Raw genomic sequence first — 13,870 nt, 5'->3', positions numbered from 1 at the left:
TGTCCTCCTCCGCCATCGCGGGGGTGGTAGGGGGGAGGGGGTAGGGGCGGGGGGAGGGGGAAGGAGAGAGTCCGTGGGGGCAGGAGGTACCTGGAGGCGTGGAGCGCAGGGAGCCTAAGCTTTGGAGTTTGGATGAAAGCTCAAGTTTCTCTCTTGGACAAAACGTTGTTAAAATGCCTAACAGATGGGGTGGAGGGTCAGGTCCAACACACAGGTTAGTAAGGAAAGAACGAAGCAGTTAAATCCTCTCTTCCTAGTGGAGAATGATGACTGAAGGCCAACTCTTTTTTAAAAATGTATTTTAAAATATATTTTTATTGATTTCAGAGAGGAACGAAGTGAGAGAGAGAGAAGCATCAAAGATAAGAGAGAATCATGGATCCTACCCGCCCCCTACTGGGATGGAGCCTGCAACCGGGCTCATGACCCTGACCGGAATCGAACTTGGGACCCTTCAGTCTGCAGGCCAAGGCTCTATCCACTGAGCAAATCGGCTAGGGCAATTACTTGATTTTTGACAAAGATATCAGTGAAATCTAGTAAAGAAACAACTAGCTCTTATTTATTTTAATTTTTTCAGTTAAATCTACATTCAATATCATTTTATATTGGTTTCAGGTGTACGGCATAGTGGTTAGACAATCATATACTTTCCAGAGTGTTCCCCCTGATTTTCCAGTCCCCACCTGGCCCCATACACTTACTACAATATCACTGACTATTCCCTACTCTGTACTGTACGTCCCAACAACTGTTTTGTAACTACCCACCTGTACTTTAAAAAAAATATACATATTTAATTGATTTTTTACAGAGGAAGGGAGAGGGATAGTTAGAAACATCGATGAGAGAGAAACATCTATCAGCCGCCTCCTGCACACTCCCTACTGGGGATGTGCCCACAACCAAGGTACATGCCCTTGACCGGAATCGAACCTGGGACCCTTGAGTCCACAGGCCGACGCTCCATCCACTGAGCCAAACCGGTCAGGGCCCAGCTGTACTTCTCAATCCCTAAACGACCTTTTCAGTATGTGCTGCTATGTCAGCTGGAAATCCATACAGAAAAGTTAATTCACAAGAAACCAGAAACACCCATCAGAAAGGATATATGCAGCACAATTCACCAAAGCTAAAATTTGGAAACAGCCTAAGTGCCCATCAGCAGATGAGTAGATTAAAAACTGATACATCTACACAATGGAATACTACGCTGCTGTAAAGAAGGAGTTCTTACCATTTGCAACAGCATGGACGGAACTGGAGAGCATTATGCCAAGTGAAATAAGCCAGTCAGAGAAAGATAAGTATCACATGACCTCACTCATTTATGGAAAATAATGAACAACATAAACTGATGAACAAAAACAGATCCAGAGACAAATGGCAGGGGAGGGTGGGGCGGGGGTTAGAGAGCAACCAAAGGACTTGTATGCATGCATATTAGCATAACCAAGGGACACAGACACTGGGGCAGTGGGGGCTTGCCTGGGGTGGGAGTGGCTGCGGGGGGGGGGGGTCAATCGGAGAAAAAGGAGACATATGTCAAACTTTAGACAATAAAAAAAAGAGAGAGAAAAGTTAATTCACAGCTTTAAATAGGAAAGGTCAAAAATCACAAGTCAAGCAAAAAAGTGACTTTGCGGTAGGCAAACATACCTGGGAAAGTTGTGGCCACTAAAGAACGAACTGGTAACTTGAACTTCCTTGAAGTAAGAACGTCTGCTCATCAGAAGGTGGAAGTGGAGGCTGCTGCTGGCCGGCGCACCTGCAGCCTGTTGCTCTCCAGGCCCCATGGGCTGCGGGTGGGAATCCTCCCAGGGCAGGTGGCCGCGCCGTTAAATGCAGAGCAGCCTGCAGAGCAGAGAGGAGCCGGGCTGTGGGCTCGGCCACGGGAGCTGGAGATGCAGTTGCCTGACGTGCCGATGCGGCACATCTTCTCCTTCCTGGATGCCGCCAGCTTGCTGCGGGTGGGCCAGGTGAGCAGGGTGAGTGCTCCCCGCCTCCCCTCCCTCTCCTCCTGCCCCCTCTGTGGCTCTGTCTGAAATGACCATACTAAGACCCCCCCCCCCCCGCCCTCCTCGCTCCCCGGGTCTCGGGATCTTGGCTCCCTCAGCATCACACAAACACGGCCTTCCTTCCTTCCTTCCTTACCTTGACCTCGTTCAGGCCTGGCATGCCCATCCGTGGCCTTGGGAGTCAGATGAGTCTCTTGGCCACTTTGAGTGCCAATTAGCAAAAGAACAGAGCGGCACATGGAGTGTTGGGGGCGGTGGTTAGCATCCTTCACTCTGACAGCCACCTATTTTATTCAGTGAAAACGACAACAGGATGCACAGGAATCCTTGTGCTGACGGATCGTTCTCGAAGCCCCATGTCCAGCCCAGGAATCCCTCTGAACCTCCCAGGAGGGCCCTGTCCCGGCAGTGACTGCCTCTGCTGCCACCACGTCCCATGGGCCCTGCCTGGGAGGCTTTGAGAGCCGGGATGGTGGCCTGTTACCTCCCAGTGGGCCTTGCTCCAGGGACAAATGATAGTGAAGAAGGGGCCCACGTTTGGGTACCAATTGACTGCTTCTCTCCCCCTTCTCTCTCTCAAGTACTGGAAGAACATTGCGGATGAGGAGCACCTGTGGAGGTGAGGGCAGGCAGGGGAGGATGGGGGGCAGGCAGGGAGGGTGGGGGGCAGGCAGGGGAGGGTGGGGGCAGGCAGGGGGGGGCGGATAGGTGTCCCTGGGGTTTGAGCGGAGGCCTGGGGGCGGGTGGCTGGGCGGGGAGAGGCCTGAGAGGAGGCTGCAGCCGGTAAAGGTGGTGCCAGTGAGGCCCAGGGGCCAGGCCACCTGACGGTGCTGTGACTCTTTCCAGAAACCTGTGTCAGAGGAGATGGAGCATCTCCTGGGAGGGCCTGCAGGTACCCTCGTGGAAGCAGCTCTTCCTCACCCAGGCCAGGCGCGAGCGCTGCATGATGGGGGCCCAGCCGCAGGACTTTGCCTACAGAGAGGCCACGGGCGGCCTTGGTACGGGGATGGGCTACACAGTTCACTTGTTGGAGGAAATGCACTGGTTTCGGGGGGTGTGTGTGTGTGTTCTCATTCAGTGAAGAGAAAGGGAATGAAGACGTAATAGGACTGGACTGCTGTGATGACAAGCACTGGTCCCTGCTTCCAGCCGTGTTCCCTGTGACCTGTGCTGCTTGGAGAAGCCAGAGTGATCTTTGCACAACATCAAACTGAGCCCATGATTCCCTTTTCCCAAAGGCTTCCCATCCCTCCTTAGAATACACATTTTAAAGGAAAAGGAAACATTTATTTTTCATTGATTTCAGAGAGGAAGGGAGAGGGAGCCAGAGAAACATCAATGATGAGAGAAAATCATTGATTGGCTGCCTCCTGCACGCCCCATGCTGGGGATCGAGCCCATAACCTGGGCATGTGCCCTTGACCGGGAATCGGACCAGGGACCCTTCAGTCTGCAGGCCAATGCTCTATCCACTGAGCCAAACCATCTAGGGCTAAAGGAAAAAGAAACATTTTTTTAAATTAAATCTTTATTGTTCAGATTATTACATTTGTTCCTCTTTTTTCCCCCTCATAGCTCCCCTCCACCCAGTTCCCACCCCACCCTCCGCCCTCACTTCCCACCCAGTGTCCTCATCCATTGGTGCACGATTTTTGTCCAATCTCTTCCCTCACCCCCACACCCCTTTCCCCCGCAAGAATAGTCAGTCCATTCCCTTTCTATGTCCCTGATTCTATTATAATCACCAGTTCATTCTGTTCATCAGATTATTTATTCACTTGATTTTTAGATTCACTTGTTGATAGATGTGTATTTGTTGTTCATAATTTGTATCTTTACCTTTTTCTTCTTCTTCCTCTTCTTAAAGGATGCCTTTCAGCATTTCATATAATACTGGTTTGGTGGTGATGAACTCCTTTAGCTTTTCCTTATCTGTGAAGCTCTTTATCTGACCTTCACTTCTGAATGATAGCTTTGCTGGATAAAGTAATCTTGGTTGTAGGTTCTTGGTATTCATCACTTTGAATATTTCTTGCCACTCTCTTCTGGCCTGCAAAGTTTCTGTTGAGAAATCAGCTGACAGTCGTATGGGTACTCCCTTGTAGGTAACTGAGTTTCTTTCTCTTGCTGCTTTTAAGATTCTCTCTTTGTCTTTTGCTCTTGGCATTTTAATTATGATGTGTCTTGGTGTGGTCCTCTTTGGATTCCTTTTGTTTGGGGTTCTCTGCACTTCCTGGACCTGTAAGTCCATTTCTTTCACCAGGTGGGGAAAGTTTTCTGTCATTATTTCTTCAAATAGGTTTTCAATATCTTGCTCTCTCTCATCTTCTGGCACCCCTATAATTCGGATGTTGGTACGCTTGAAGCTGTCCCAGAGGCTCCTTACACTATCTTTGTATTTTTGGATTCTTTTTTCATTTTGCTTTTCTGGTTGGGTGTTTTTTGCTTCTACGCATTTCAAATCTTTGACTTGATTGTTGCGATCCTCTGGTCTGCTGTTGGGAGTCTGTATAATATTCTTTATTTCAGTCAGTGTATGCTTAATTTCTAGTTGGTCCTTTATCACAACATCGAGGGTCTCACTAGATTTCTTGAGGATCTCACTACATTTATCGGCGGCTTCTAGAAAATTCTTGAAAAACCTAAAAATTGTGGTTTTGAACTCTGTATCCAGTAGTTTGCTTTCCTCCATTTCTGTCATTTGAGTCCTGTTTCTTTGTCTCGGCATTTCTTATGCTTCGCTGTATCAATAGAGTGGCTTTCTGTGCTAAGTGTCCCAATTACCTGAGGTAGACACTCTTGGTGCACCCCCTTGTGGGCTTTGTGCATAGTCTTGTAGTTAAGCCTTGATTGTTTTAGGTAACACTGGGAGGATTTGACCTCCAGGCCAATTGGCTGTGAGAATCAGCTGTGTCTACAGTGGGAGAACTTCTGTGCTGAAGACACCCTTATGGGGCAAGGCTTGCTTCAGTGGGGCTTTGGTGCTCACTGAGTCTGCCCCCGAGTGTGTCCCTTATGGATCTGAGGAGTTGTAATTGGATGGTCCCACTCTGACCACTGGGTACACTGGCTCTTGGATCTAAGGAGGTGCTAATTTAGCCTCTGCCTGAGGCTACCCCAGCAGAAGCCAGCTGTAAAGCAATGCAAGTTGCCCTGGGGCCTTGGGGCAGCTGCAGTTTAAGTTATTTTCAGATTACAAAGGGCCGAGCCTTTCATATGCAAAAGTCTCTGTGCACAGTTTGGGCAGGGCGGGTCCCAGGGGATCAACAGGGCGGGTGCAAGCAATATGGCTGCTCTCAGTCCTGCCTTCAGAGGTCCCGGCAATCACTGCGAGTGCCTCCAAGAGAAAGCTGCCCTCGAGTTCCGACCGATGCCAAACAGTCCCGTTTCTCCCGTTTGAGTCTGGGTCCCCAGAGACTCACTCGGAACTGGAGCTCAGAGACTGAGACTCCCTCCCGATTGAAAAAGACAACCGTGTCCTCAGCCGCCAGCCCTCTCCGCATGCACCTCCGCACCTTTGTATTTCACTTCCGCACCGCACCTCCTCTGAGTCTCGGTATGCTTTTCTCTTTCGGAAAAGGAAACATTTAAATAAGTTATTTAAACAATTCTCTACTGGAGTGGTTTTTTTAAAAAAAATATTTTAAAATTAATTTCCGAGAGGGAGAGAAAGGGAGAGAGAGAAACATCAATGATGAGAGAGAATAACTGATCAGCTGCCTCCTGCTCCCCACAGTGGGGACTGAGCCCCCTCCCTGAGCACGTGCCCTTGACTGGGAATCAAGTTGTAATCTCCTGGTTCATAGGTCGATGCTCAAACACTGAGCCACACCAGCCGGGCATCTGATGGAGTGATTTTTATCCCCATTTATATCTGTGGAAACTGAGATTAACCAGGAGAAACACATCGGCCAACATCTCCCCAGTGGCCCCATTTGAATGACTCTGAAGCCCAATTTCCATCCTATTCTCCATTAAGGTTGCAAGAAACTTAAAATTATTGTTCCAGAATTCTCTTTATTCAGTTGGATCATACCTCAAGTATCTGGTGGCCAAGTATTGTCTGTGTTGCCTTCCAGGAATCTTGGGACCTTTGGCTTATTTCTCAGGAAGTGACCCCTCCACAAGTGGACAGAAGCCAGTCATTTGCACAGTGTCTTCAAGGTACATGCTCTATGCCTGGGATGTGCAGGAGGTGAGTCTGGCAATGAGCACACAGGTGACGCCTACCTGTGGCCACCCTGTCCCACAGGCAAAGCCAGTGCTGGGAGGAAGGTGCTACTCAATTGGTAACAGAAACGATTTCCAATTAGGTCTTCTAACCAGTAACCTGCGACTTTTTCATTTAGACTATAGCATGTAGAGAATTCACTTTTTAAGTTTTTTATCCTCACCCAAGGATATTTTTTCCAAATGATTTTTCTTAAAAGAGAATGGAAGGGAGGGAAGAGAAGGGGGGAGAGAGAAAGAAACATCGATGTGAGAGAGACACATCAATTGTTTGCCCTCTGCAAGGGCCCCGGGCTGGGGAAGAGCCTGCAACTGATGTATGTGCCCTTGACCAGAATCGAACCTGGGACCCTTCAGTCTGCAGGCCAGAGCTCTATCCACTGAGCCACACCGGCTAGGGCTACATAATTCCTTTTTTTTTAAAAATATATTTTATTGATTTTTCACAGAGAGGAAAGGAGAGGGATAGAGAGTTAGAAACATCAATGAGAGAGAAGCATCAATCAGCTGCCTCCTGCACGCCCCCTACTGGGGATGTGCCCGCAACCAAGGTACATGTCCCTGACCGGAATCGAACCTGGGACCCTTCAGTCCAAAAGCTGATGCTCTATCCACTGAGCCAAACCGGTTAGGACCATAATTCCTTTTTAATGTTCACTACCCCTCAAAGAGCTGAGATGTGTAGCAGAGTTTTCTTAATTCTATTCCCAGAAAAAAATACACCTGGTTTGGAGGAAGCTTCCACATAAGCCCTGGCAGGATGCACGCCCCGCACGTGGGAGAGTCCCCTGAACGCAGAGAGCGTTACTCTCGTTTCCAGGGCGTTATGATCTGGTCCAGCCCCGTCCAGCAGTGCAAGATCAAGTGTCTGGCGACCCTGCCGCAGAGATCGCTTGCAGTCACTGTGGATGCATGGAACACCATCAAAGTGTGGAACTGTCGGGATGTGAACCCTCTGGCGACGCTCACCATGAGCACGTGCTGCCTTTCCTTGGAAGTCTTCCTCACGGATGACGGCCCCTTCCTGATGGTGAGCGAGCCCTGCATCTGGAGGGGCCACAGCGCCGACAGTGCCCACAGCGCCCACTGTCTTGGCAAGTGGTGGGGCCCCATGATGGTCACCTTTCAACCTGCCCTCTTCTTTTTCTTTTTCTCTTTTTCTCTTTCTCTCTTTCTCTCTCTCTCTCTTTCTTTCTTTCTTTCTTTCTTTCTTTCTTTCTTTCTTTCTTCTCTTCCTTCCTTCCTTCCTTCCTTCCTTCCTTCCTTCCTTTCTTCCTTTCTTCCTTCCTTCCTTCCTTCCTTCCTTCCTTCCTTCCTTCCTTCCTTCCTTCCTTCTTCCTTTCTTCCTTTCTTCCTTTCTTCCTTCTCCTTTCTTCCTTCCTTTCTTCCTTCCTTTCTTCCTTCCTTCTTCCTTTCCTCCCCTTTCCTCCCCTTTCCTCCCCTTTCCTCCCCTTCCCTAAAGTTTTATATATGTCTCTTTTTTTCCCATTGACCACCCCCCCCCAGCCACTCACACCCCCAAGGGCAAGCCCCCACCGCCCCAGTGTCTGTGTCCATTGGTTATGCTAATATGCATGCATACAAGTCCTTTGGTTGCTCTCTAACCCTTCTTCCCCTGCCATTTGTCTCTGGATCTATTTTTGTTCATCAAATTATGTTGATCATTATATCCCCACAAATGAGTAAGATCATGTGATATTTATCTTTCTCCGTCTGGCTTATTTAGCTTAGCATAATGCTCTCCAGGTCCATCCATGCTGCTGCAAATGGTAGGATTTCCTTCTTTTTTACAGCGGCGTAGTATTCCATCGTGTGCACCACAGTTTTCTAATCCACTCATCTGCTGATGGGCACTTAGGCTGATTCCAAATCTTGGCTATGGTGAATTGTTCTGCTATGGACGTAGGGGTGAAATCAGAAACGCCCATCAGAAAGGACATATCGAGTGATTGCTGCCTGCATGCACCCCAACCAGGGCACCTGCAACTGAAGTACGTGCCTTTGATCAGAATTGAACCCAGGAGCTTTCGGTCCTCAGGCCGATGCTCTATCCACTGAGCCACACCAGCTAGGGCTCAACCTGTCTTCTTGCAGCATCTCTATTATCACATCCTCTGAGAGTCACAACATGCCAATGAATATTGGCCATACAAATCTTTATACTATCTTTCCCTTTATTATACCTCAGGTACGTTTCCTCAGTAATTCTTCTCAAAGAAAAACACCAACCTTCTTGAATTATTTTATATCTAGTTTCTTCTTTCAAGTGTGTCTTATTGTGGAGGACATGAACTTGGACAGGGCTATCATGTAGGGAGAGACGTGGGTTTGGAGAGACATGGAGAAAAAAGTAGAGTGTTGATGTGCAAATAAGTCAGTAGCCTGGGGTGGCTTCAGGGCTTAGAACATTTTATTCCTTGGGATCATCCCAGTGACCTTGTGGGGCAGGCTGGTCACATGATTAAAGAAATGGTGGTACCGCCCTAACCGGTTTGGCTCAGTGGATAGAGCGTTGGCCTGCAGACTGAAGGGTCCCAGGTTCGATTCCCAAGGGCACATGCCCGGGTTGCGGGCTCAATCCCCAGTGTGGGGCATGCAGGAGGCAGCCGATCAATGATTCTCTCTCATCATTGATGTTTCTACCTCTCTCTCTCCCTCTCCCTTCCTCTCTAAAATCAATAAAAACATATTTTAAAAAAAGAAAGAAAAATTGTGGATTGGTTGCCTCCCGTAGCTAGGGTTTCACGTCTCCTGTTGACGTGGTGGTGGGCGGTGGTTTGGTTTCAGATCGGTGACTCTGAAGGGGACATCTACACACTGACGGTGCCCGAGTTAAACAGCATTTCTCACGTGAATGCATTTGAGTACCCTGTGGACCATCTGCACTGCTCTCCCAACAGGAAATGGATCTTCGCCTGCGGGACCCACCAACACGTATTGCCAAAGGTAGGGGTTGCCCGGTGTGCCTCGGCCTCAGGAGGAAGGGGTCAGGGTTCGGAGGCTGGAGGCAGGAAGCATTAGCCAACAGACAGAGCTCAGCGAGGACCGGTCAGACCGCCCCCTCCTCTCAAGGCCACAGAACAGGCGGCATTCATTCCTAGAGCCAAGAAACACTGTCCTTGGGAGCAACAGCGTCCATTCACAGAGACAGATGTTTGTGAGTGAAACTTTGCGCATGGGGCCTGAGTCGGCCAAAGGGATGGAAGGTGAGAGAGAGAGACCAAGAAGTAGGACCTGGGTCACGTTGGCTCTCCTTACATGACGGTTAGCTGCCTGGGCTGGACAGTACCAAGCCCAGAAGGAAATAGAAGTGCACCGGCCTCTGAATGTCTCTGTGAGAAAGTGGTATGTGAGCAGGCCTTATTTTCATTTTCTTTTTTAATTCTTACCTGAGGATATTTTTCCCACTGATTTTTAGAGAGTGGAAGAGAGAGGGAAAGACAGAGAGAAATATCAACGTGACAGAAACACATGGATTGGTTGCTTCCTGCTCAAGCCCCCATCAGGGCCCAGGCCAGGGAGGATCCCACAACTGAGGTACATGCCCTTGGCCAGAATCAAACCCAGGACTCTTCAGTCCACAGCTCTATTCACTGAGCCAACCTGGCCAGGGTGAGCAGGCCCTTTTACATGGTGCATGCGCATGGGCACCAGAGGGCAAGGAACTCAGGGAGGCAGCAGCAAAGGCGGATCAGCCCTTGACACGTCCTCCAAGAAGGGAGATCCTACTTGGCCAAATGCAACCTGATTGGGGGTTGGGGGTCCAGTGTGGCCGCATGCTTTTGGAACCCAAGGGGAGTTTTGGGGACTCTGCTCTGTGTGTGACCATGATGGGCAGGATAGAAAGACAGTGAGTGACAAGCAGTGACTATGCAAGGCTTCCTGAGATTCAGAATAAAGCTTTGGCCATAGTGGAGGATTTTTAAAAAATTGATTTCAGAGAGGAAGGGAGAGGGAGAGGGAGAGAGAGAGATAGAAACATCCATGATGAGAGAGAATCACTGATCAGCTACCTTCTGCACGCCCCCTACTGGGGATGGAGCCCGCAGCCCTGGCATGTACCCTTGATCTGAATCAAACCAGGGACCCTTCAGTCCATAGGCCGATGCTGTATCCACTGAGCCAAACTGGCTAGGACAGTGGTTCTCAACCTGTGGGTCGCAACCCCTTTGGGGGTCGAACGACCCTTTCACAGGGGTCCCCTAAGACCATCGGAAAACACATCTATAATTACATATTGTGTTTGTGATGAATCACTATGCTTTCATTATGTTCCATTTGTAACAATGAAATTGGGGGTCACCACAACATGAGGAACTGTATTAAAGGGGTGCGGCATTGGGAAGGTTGAGAACCACTGGGCTAGGGCCACCGTGGAGGATTTTTAAGGAGGATTTCCTGGTGTGGCTCCTGTACTGACGCTGTAACCTCTCCCTGCTCCTGAACGCACGTGCACTGCTCTCTCCTCAGGTGTTTCTGGTGGAGTGCTTACTGAGACCGGCCGTAGGCAGGGCCCCTCTGTTCGTCTCTCTGCCATTTGCATTTTGCAGCCAAGCCTGCTGGGCCGTGAAGTGCGTAAACAGGCTGACAATTATGTTCCAAGGAGACTTTTTCAGAAGGACAGGGTTCACCACCTTTGATCTGACAGCCGAGAGCACTGGGGACAGCACCGCCATCGAAGGTAAGCCAAGCTGCCTTGTCTCTCCTGCCAGTCACACTCGCACTCATGTTAAGCCAGTGATGGCAAACCTATGACACGCATGTCAGAGGTGACACGCGAACTCACTTTTTCGGTTGATTTTTCTTTGTTAAATGGCATTTAAATATATAAAATAAAATTCAAAATATAAGTCTTTGTTTTACTATGGTGGCAAAGATCAAAAAATTTCTATAGGTGACACGGCACCAGAGTTAAGTTAGGGCTTTTCAAAATGCTGACACGCCGAGCTCAAAAGGTTTGCCATCACTGTTTAAGCTACAGACGTCTGTAAATAGGCCAATCTCTGTGCAGGGGCATGGGCTTTCTTAACTGGAGGCTACCCCGTGCCTGTCTGACTGTTAAAAAAACCCACATTTTTATGATTTCGGAGAGGAAGGGAGAGAGAGATAGAAACATCCATGAGGAGAGAGAATCGTGGATCGGCTGCCTCCTGCAGGCCCCCTACTGGGGATCAAGCCTACAACCTGGGCATGTGCCCTGATCGGGAATCAAACCGTGACCTCCTGGTTCATAGGTCGTGGCTCAACCCTGAGCCACGCTGGCCGGACGAGAGTCTAATTTTTCATTCAGGGTAAGGATATGGTTCTGACTACGGGACCCAAAATCTTCCTGGTCGTGTGTGTGTATGTTTTACATGAAAACAGCCCGTGAGATTGCAAGCTTCATGCTGCCAGGTGGTATGGACGTTCCTGTTTGGATGGGAGTCCGGGACGGAACCGCAGTTGTCTTTGAAAGCGGGCCACGCCTGTTTCTCTTCACCATCCATGGCCTCCTGCTGAAAGAATTTCATGACCATGAGAACACCATCTGCTACTTATGGACGGTATGTATGCTCTTCTCCTCCCGGCACTCCGTCTCCAACGTGGATGCTGGGCCGCTCACCCTGGGTCTCCTTTGCAGGACTCTGTCCACGTCCTCACCACGTCCAGGGATAACTACCTGCACCTGTACATGTGGGAAGAGGAAGGCTGGCATCCGCACCTTCGGAGCTGCTGTCACCTGGAGCACAGAAAGGGTGACATTAGGCCAAGCTGGTAAGCCCTGCTTTGTAACTTAAACTCTTCCTAACGATTTTAAATGTCTACATTAAACAAATTAATAAAGGGTTACTAGGGCCCTAACTGGTTTGGCTCAGTGGATAGAGCGTCGGCCTGCGGACTCAAGGGTCCCAGGTTCAATTCTGGTCAAGGGCATGTACCTTGGTTGTGGGCACATCCCCAGTGGGGAGTGTGCAGGAGGCAGCTGATCGATGTTTCTCTCTCATCGATGTTTCTGGATCTCTATCCCTCTCCCTTCCTCTCTGAAAGAAAACAATAAAACATTAAAAAAAAAAAAAGGGGGTTACTAGGATTTAAAAAAAAATTTCTTTGCCCTAGCCCAGCGGTTCTCAACCTGTGGGTCGCGACCCCTTTGGCGGTCGAACGACCCTTTCATAGGGGTCGCCTAAGACCATCCTGCATATCAGATATTTACATGATGATTCATCACAGTAGCAACATTACAGTTATGCAGTAGCAACGAAAATAATTTTATGGTTGGATCACAACATGAGGAACTGTATTTAAAGGGCCAGAAGGTTGAGAACCACTGCCCTAGCCGGTTTGGTTCAGTGGATAGAACGTCAGCCTGGGGACTGAAGGGCCCCGGATTTGATTCCGGTCAAGGGCACATGCCCGAGTTGCAGGCTCGATCCCAGTAGGGGGCATGCAGGAGGCAGCTGATCAGTGATTCTGTCTCATCATGGATGTTTCTATCTCCCTCCCTCTCTTTTCCTCTCTGAAGTCAATAAAAATATATTTTAAAAAAGATTCTTTGAGGATATATATATGACTGGACTTAAGCCCCCAAAGAGAATTGCTTATTCTTTTTTAAAAAATATATTTTATTGATTTTTTACAGAGAGGAAGGGAGAGAGATAGAGAGTTAGAAACATCGATGAGAGAGAAACATCGATCAGCTGCCTCCCGCACACCTCCTACTGGGGATGTGCCCACAACCCAGGCACATGTCCTTGACTGGAATGGAACCTGGGACCCTTCAGTCCGCAGACCGACGCTCTATCCACTGAGCCAAACCGGTTTTGGTGAGAATTGCTTATTCTTGAAGTCCACAGATTTTGCAATAGATTTCAAAGGGCTTTCCAAAATGGCTCTCAGTTTATGTTCCTACAAGTGCTGTGTGAAGATTCAGCCTTGATGTCCCATCTTTACTTGTAAGTTTCTTGTTTGTTTTAGTTCATTAGTCATTTGAGTTGCTTCTTTCATGAACTGCCTTTATCTTTATTTTACTTATTTTTTCTAGATTGCTTGCCTTCATCTACATTGTTTTTCTTTTTTCATTTTTAGAGAGAGAGTGTAAGGGAAGGAGGGAGGTGGGGGTGAGAGAGAGAGAGAGAGAAAGAAAAAGGGAGAGAAAGAAATATCGATATGAAAGAGACACATCCTGTCTATATGTCTCTCAATTTATTTAGGTCTACTTTGGTTGCCTCTTGGAGGTGGTCCGATCCAGGCCAGGGATGGAACCAGCAACCCAAGTACCTACCCTTGACTGGGAATCAAACCCATGACCCTTTGGTGTGTGGGCTGACGCTCTAACCACGGAGCACACCGGCTGGGCAGTAATCGGCATGTTTGCCAGGTCTACAGTTACTCAAAACCAAATCCAAAAGTGACTTCTAAGATCAAAGGGGTAGTTGATTTGAAGAGAATATTTATGTCTTTGTCAGATTCAAATTTAGTATCATCAACAATAGACCTACTTCCCCTTTTGTCCACTTGAGGATGTTGTTTTGTCTTTTGGCAGCTATGACCCCATAGCGATCTGTGACAACACGAGCATAGTGTGTGTGGTGTCAAAGTGCGGTGGAGCCAGCGTCCTGGTGATGTATTCTTTGAATATGTGA

The 13,870-nt window shown here is 48.6% G+C and overlaps 1 protein-coding gene across 1 annotated transcript in view; it reads left to right on the top strand.

Annotated features, from left to right (window-relative positions):
* FBXW12 (F-box and WD repeat domain containing 12) overlaps nucleotides 1–13,870 on the top strand; it is a 16,523-nt gene extending 2,653 nt beyond the window's left edge. The window contains exons 2-11 of the mRNA XM_036305608.1: nucleotides 1,650–1,988; nucleotides 2,600–2,637; nucleotides 2,865–3,016; nucleotides 6,128–6,213; nucleotides 7,069–7,278; nucleotides 9,036–9,194; nucleotides 10,719–10,929; nucleotides 11,613–11,791; nucleotides 11,869–12,002; nucleotides 13,771–13,870. Coding sequence (XP_036161501.1) covers nucleotides 1,650–1,988; nucleotides 2,600–2,637; nucleotides 2,865–3,016; nucleotides 6,128–6,213; nucleotides 7,069–7,278; nucleotides 9,036–9,194; nucleotides 10,719–10,929; nucleotides 11,613–11,791; nucleotides 11,869–12,002; nucleotides 13,771–13,870 — 1,608 coding nt within the window. The remainder of the gene's footprint in view (nucleotides 1–1,649; nucleotides 1,989–2,599; nucleotides 2,638–2,864; nucleotides 3,017–6,127; nucleotides 6,214–7,068; nucleotides 7,279–9,035; nucleotides 9,195–10,718; nucleotides 10,930–11,612; nucleotides 11,792–11,868; nucleotides 12,003–13,770) is intronic.

This window comes from Myotis myotis, unplaced genomic scaffold (genome assembly GCF_014108235.1).
Source record: "Myotis myotis isolate mMyoMyo1 unplaced genomic scaffold, mMyoMyo1.p scaffold_m19_p_4, whole genome shotgun sequence".
Classification (NCBI taxonomy): Eukaryota; Metazoa; Chordata; class Mammalia; order Chiroptera; family Vespertilionidae; genus Myotis; species Myotis myotis.
The sequence above is the reverse complement of the archived record's forward strand: the minus strand, read 5'-3'. Positions and strand labels throughout refer to the sequence as shown.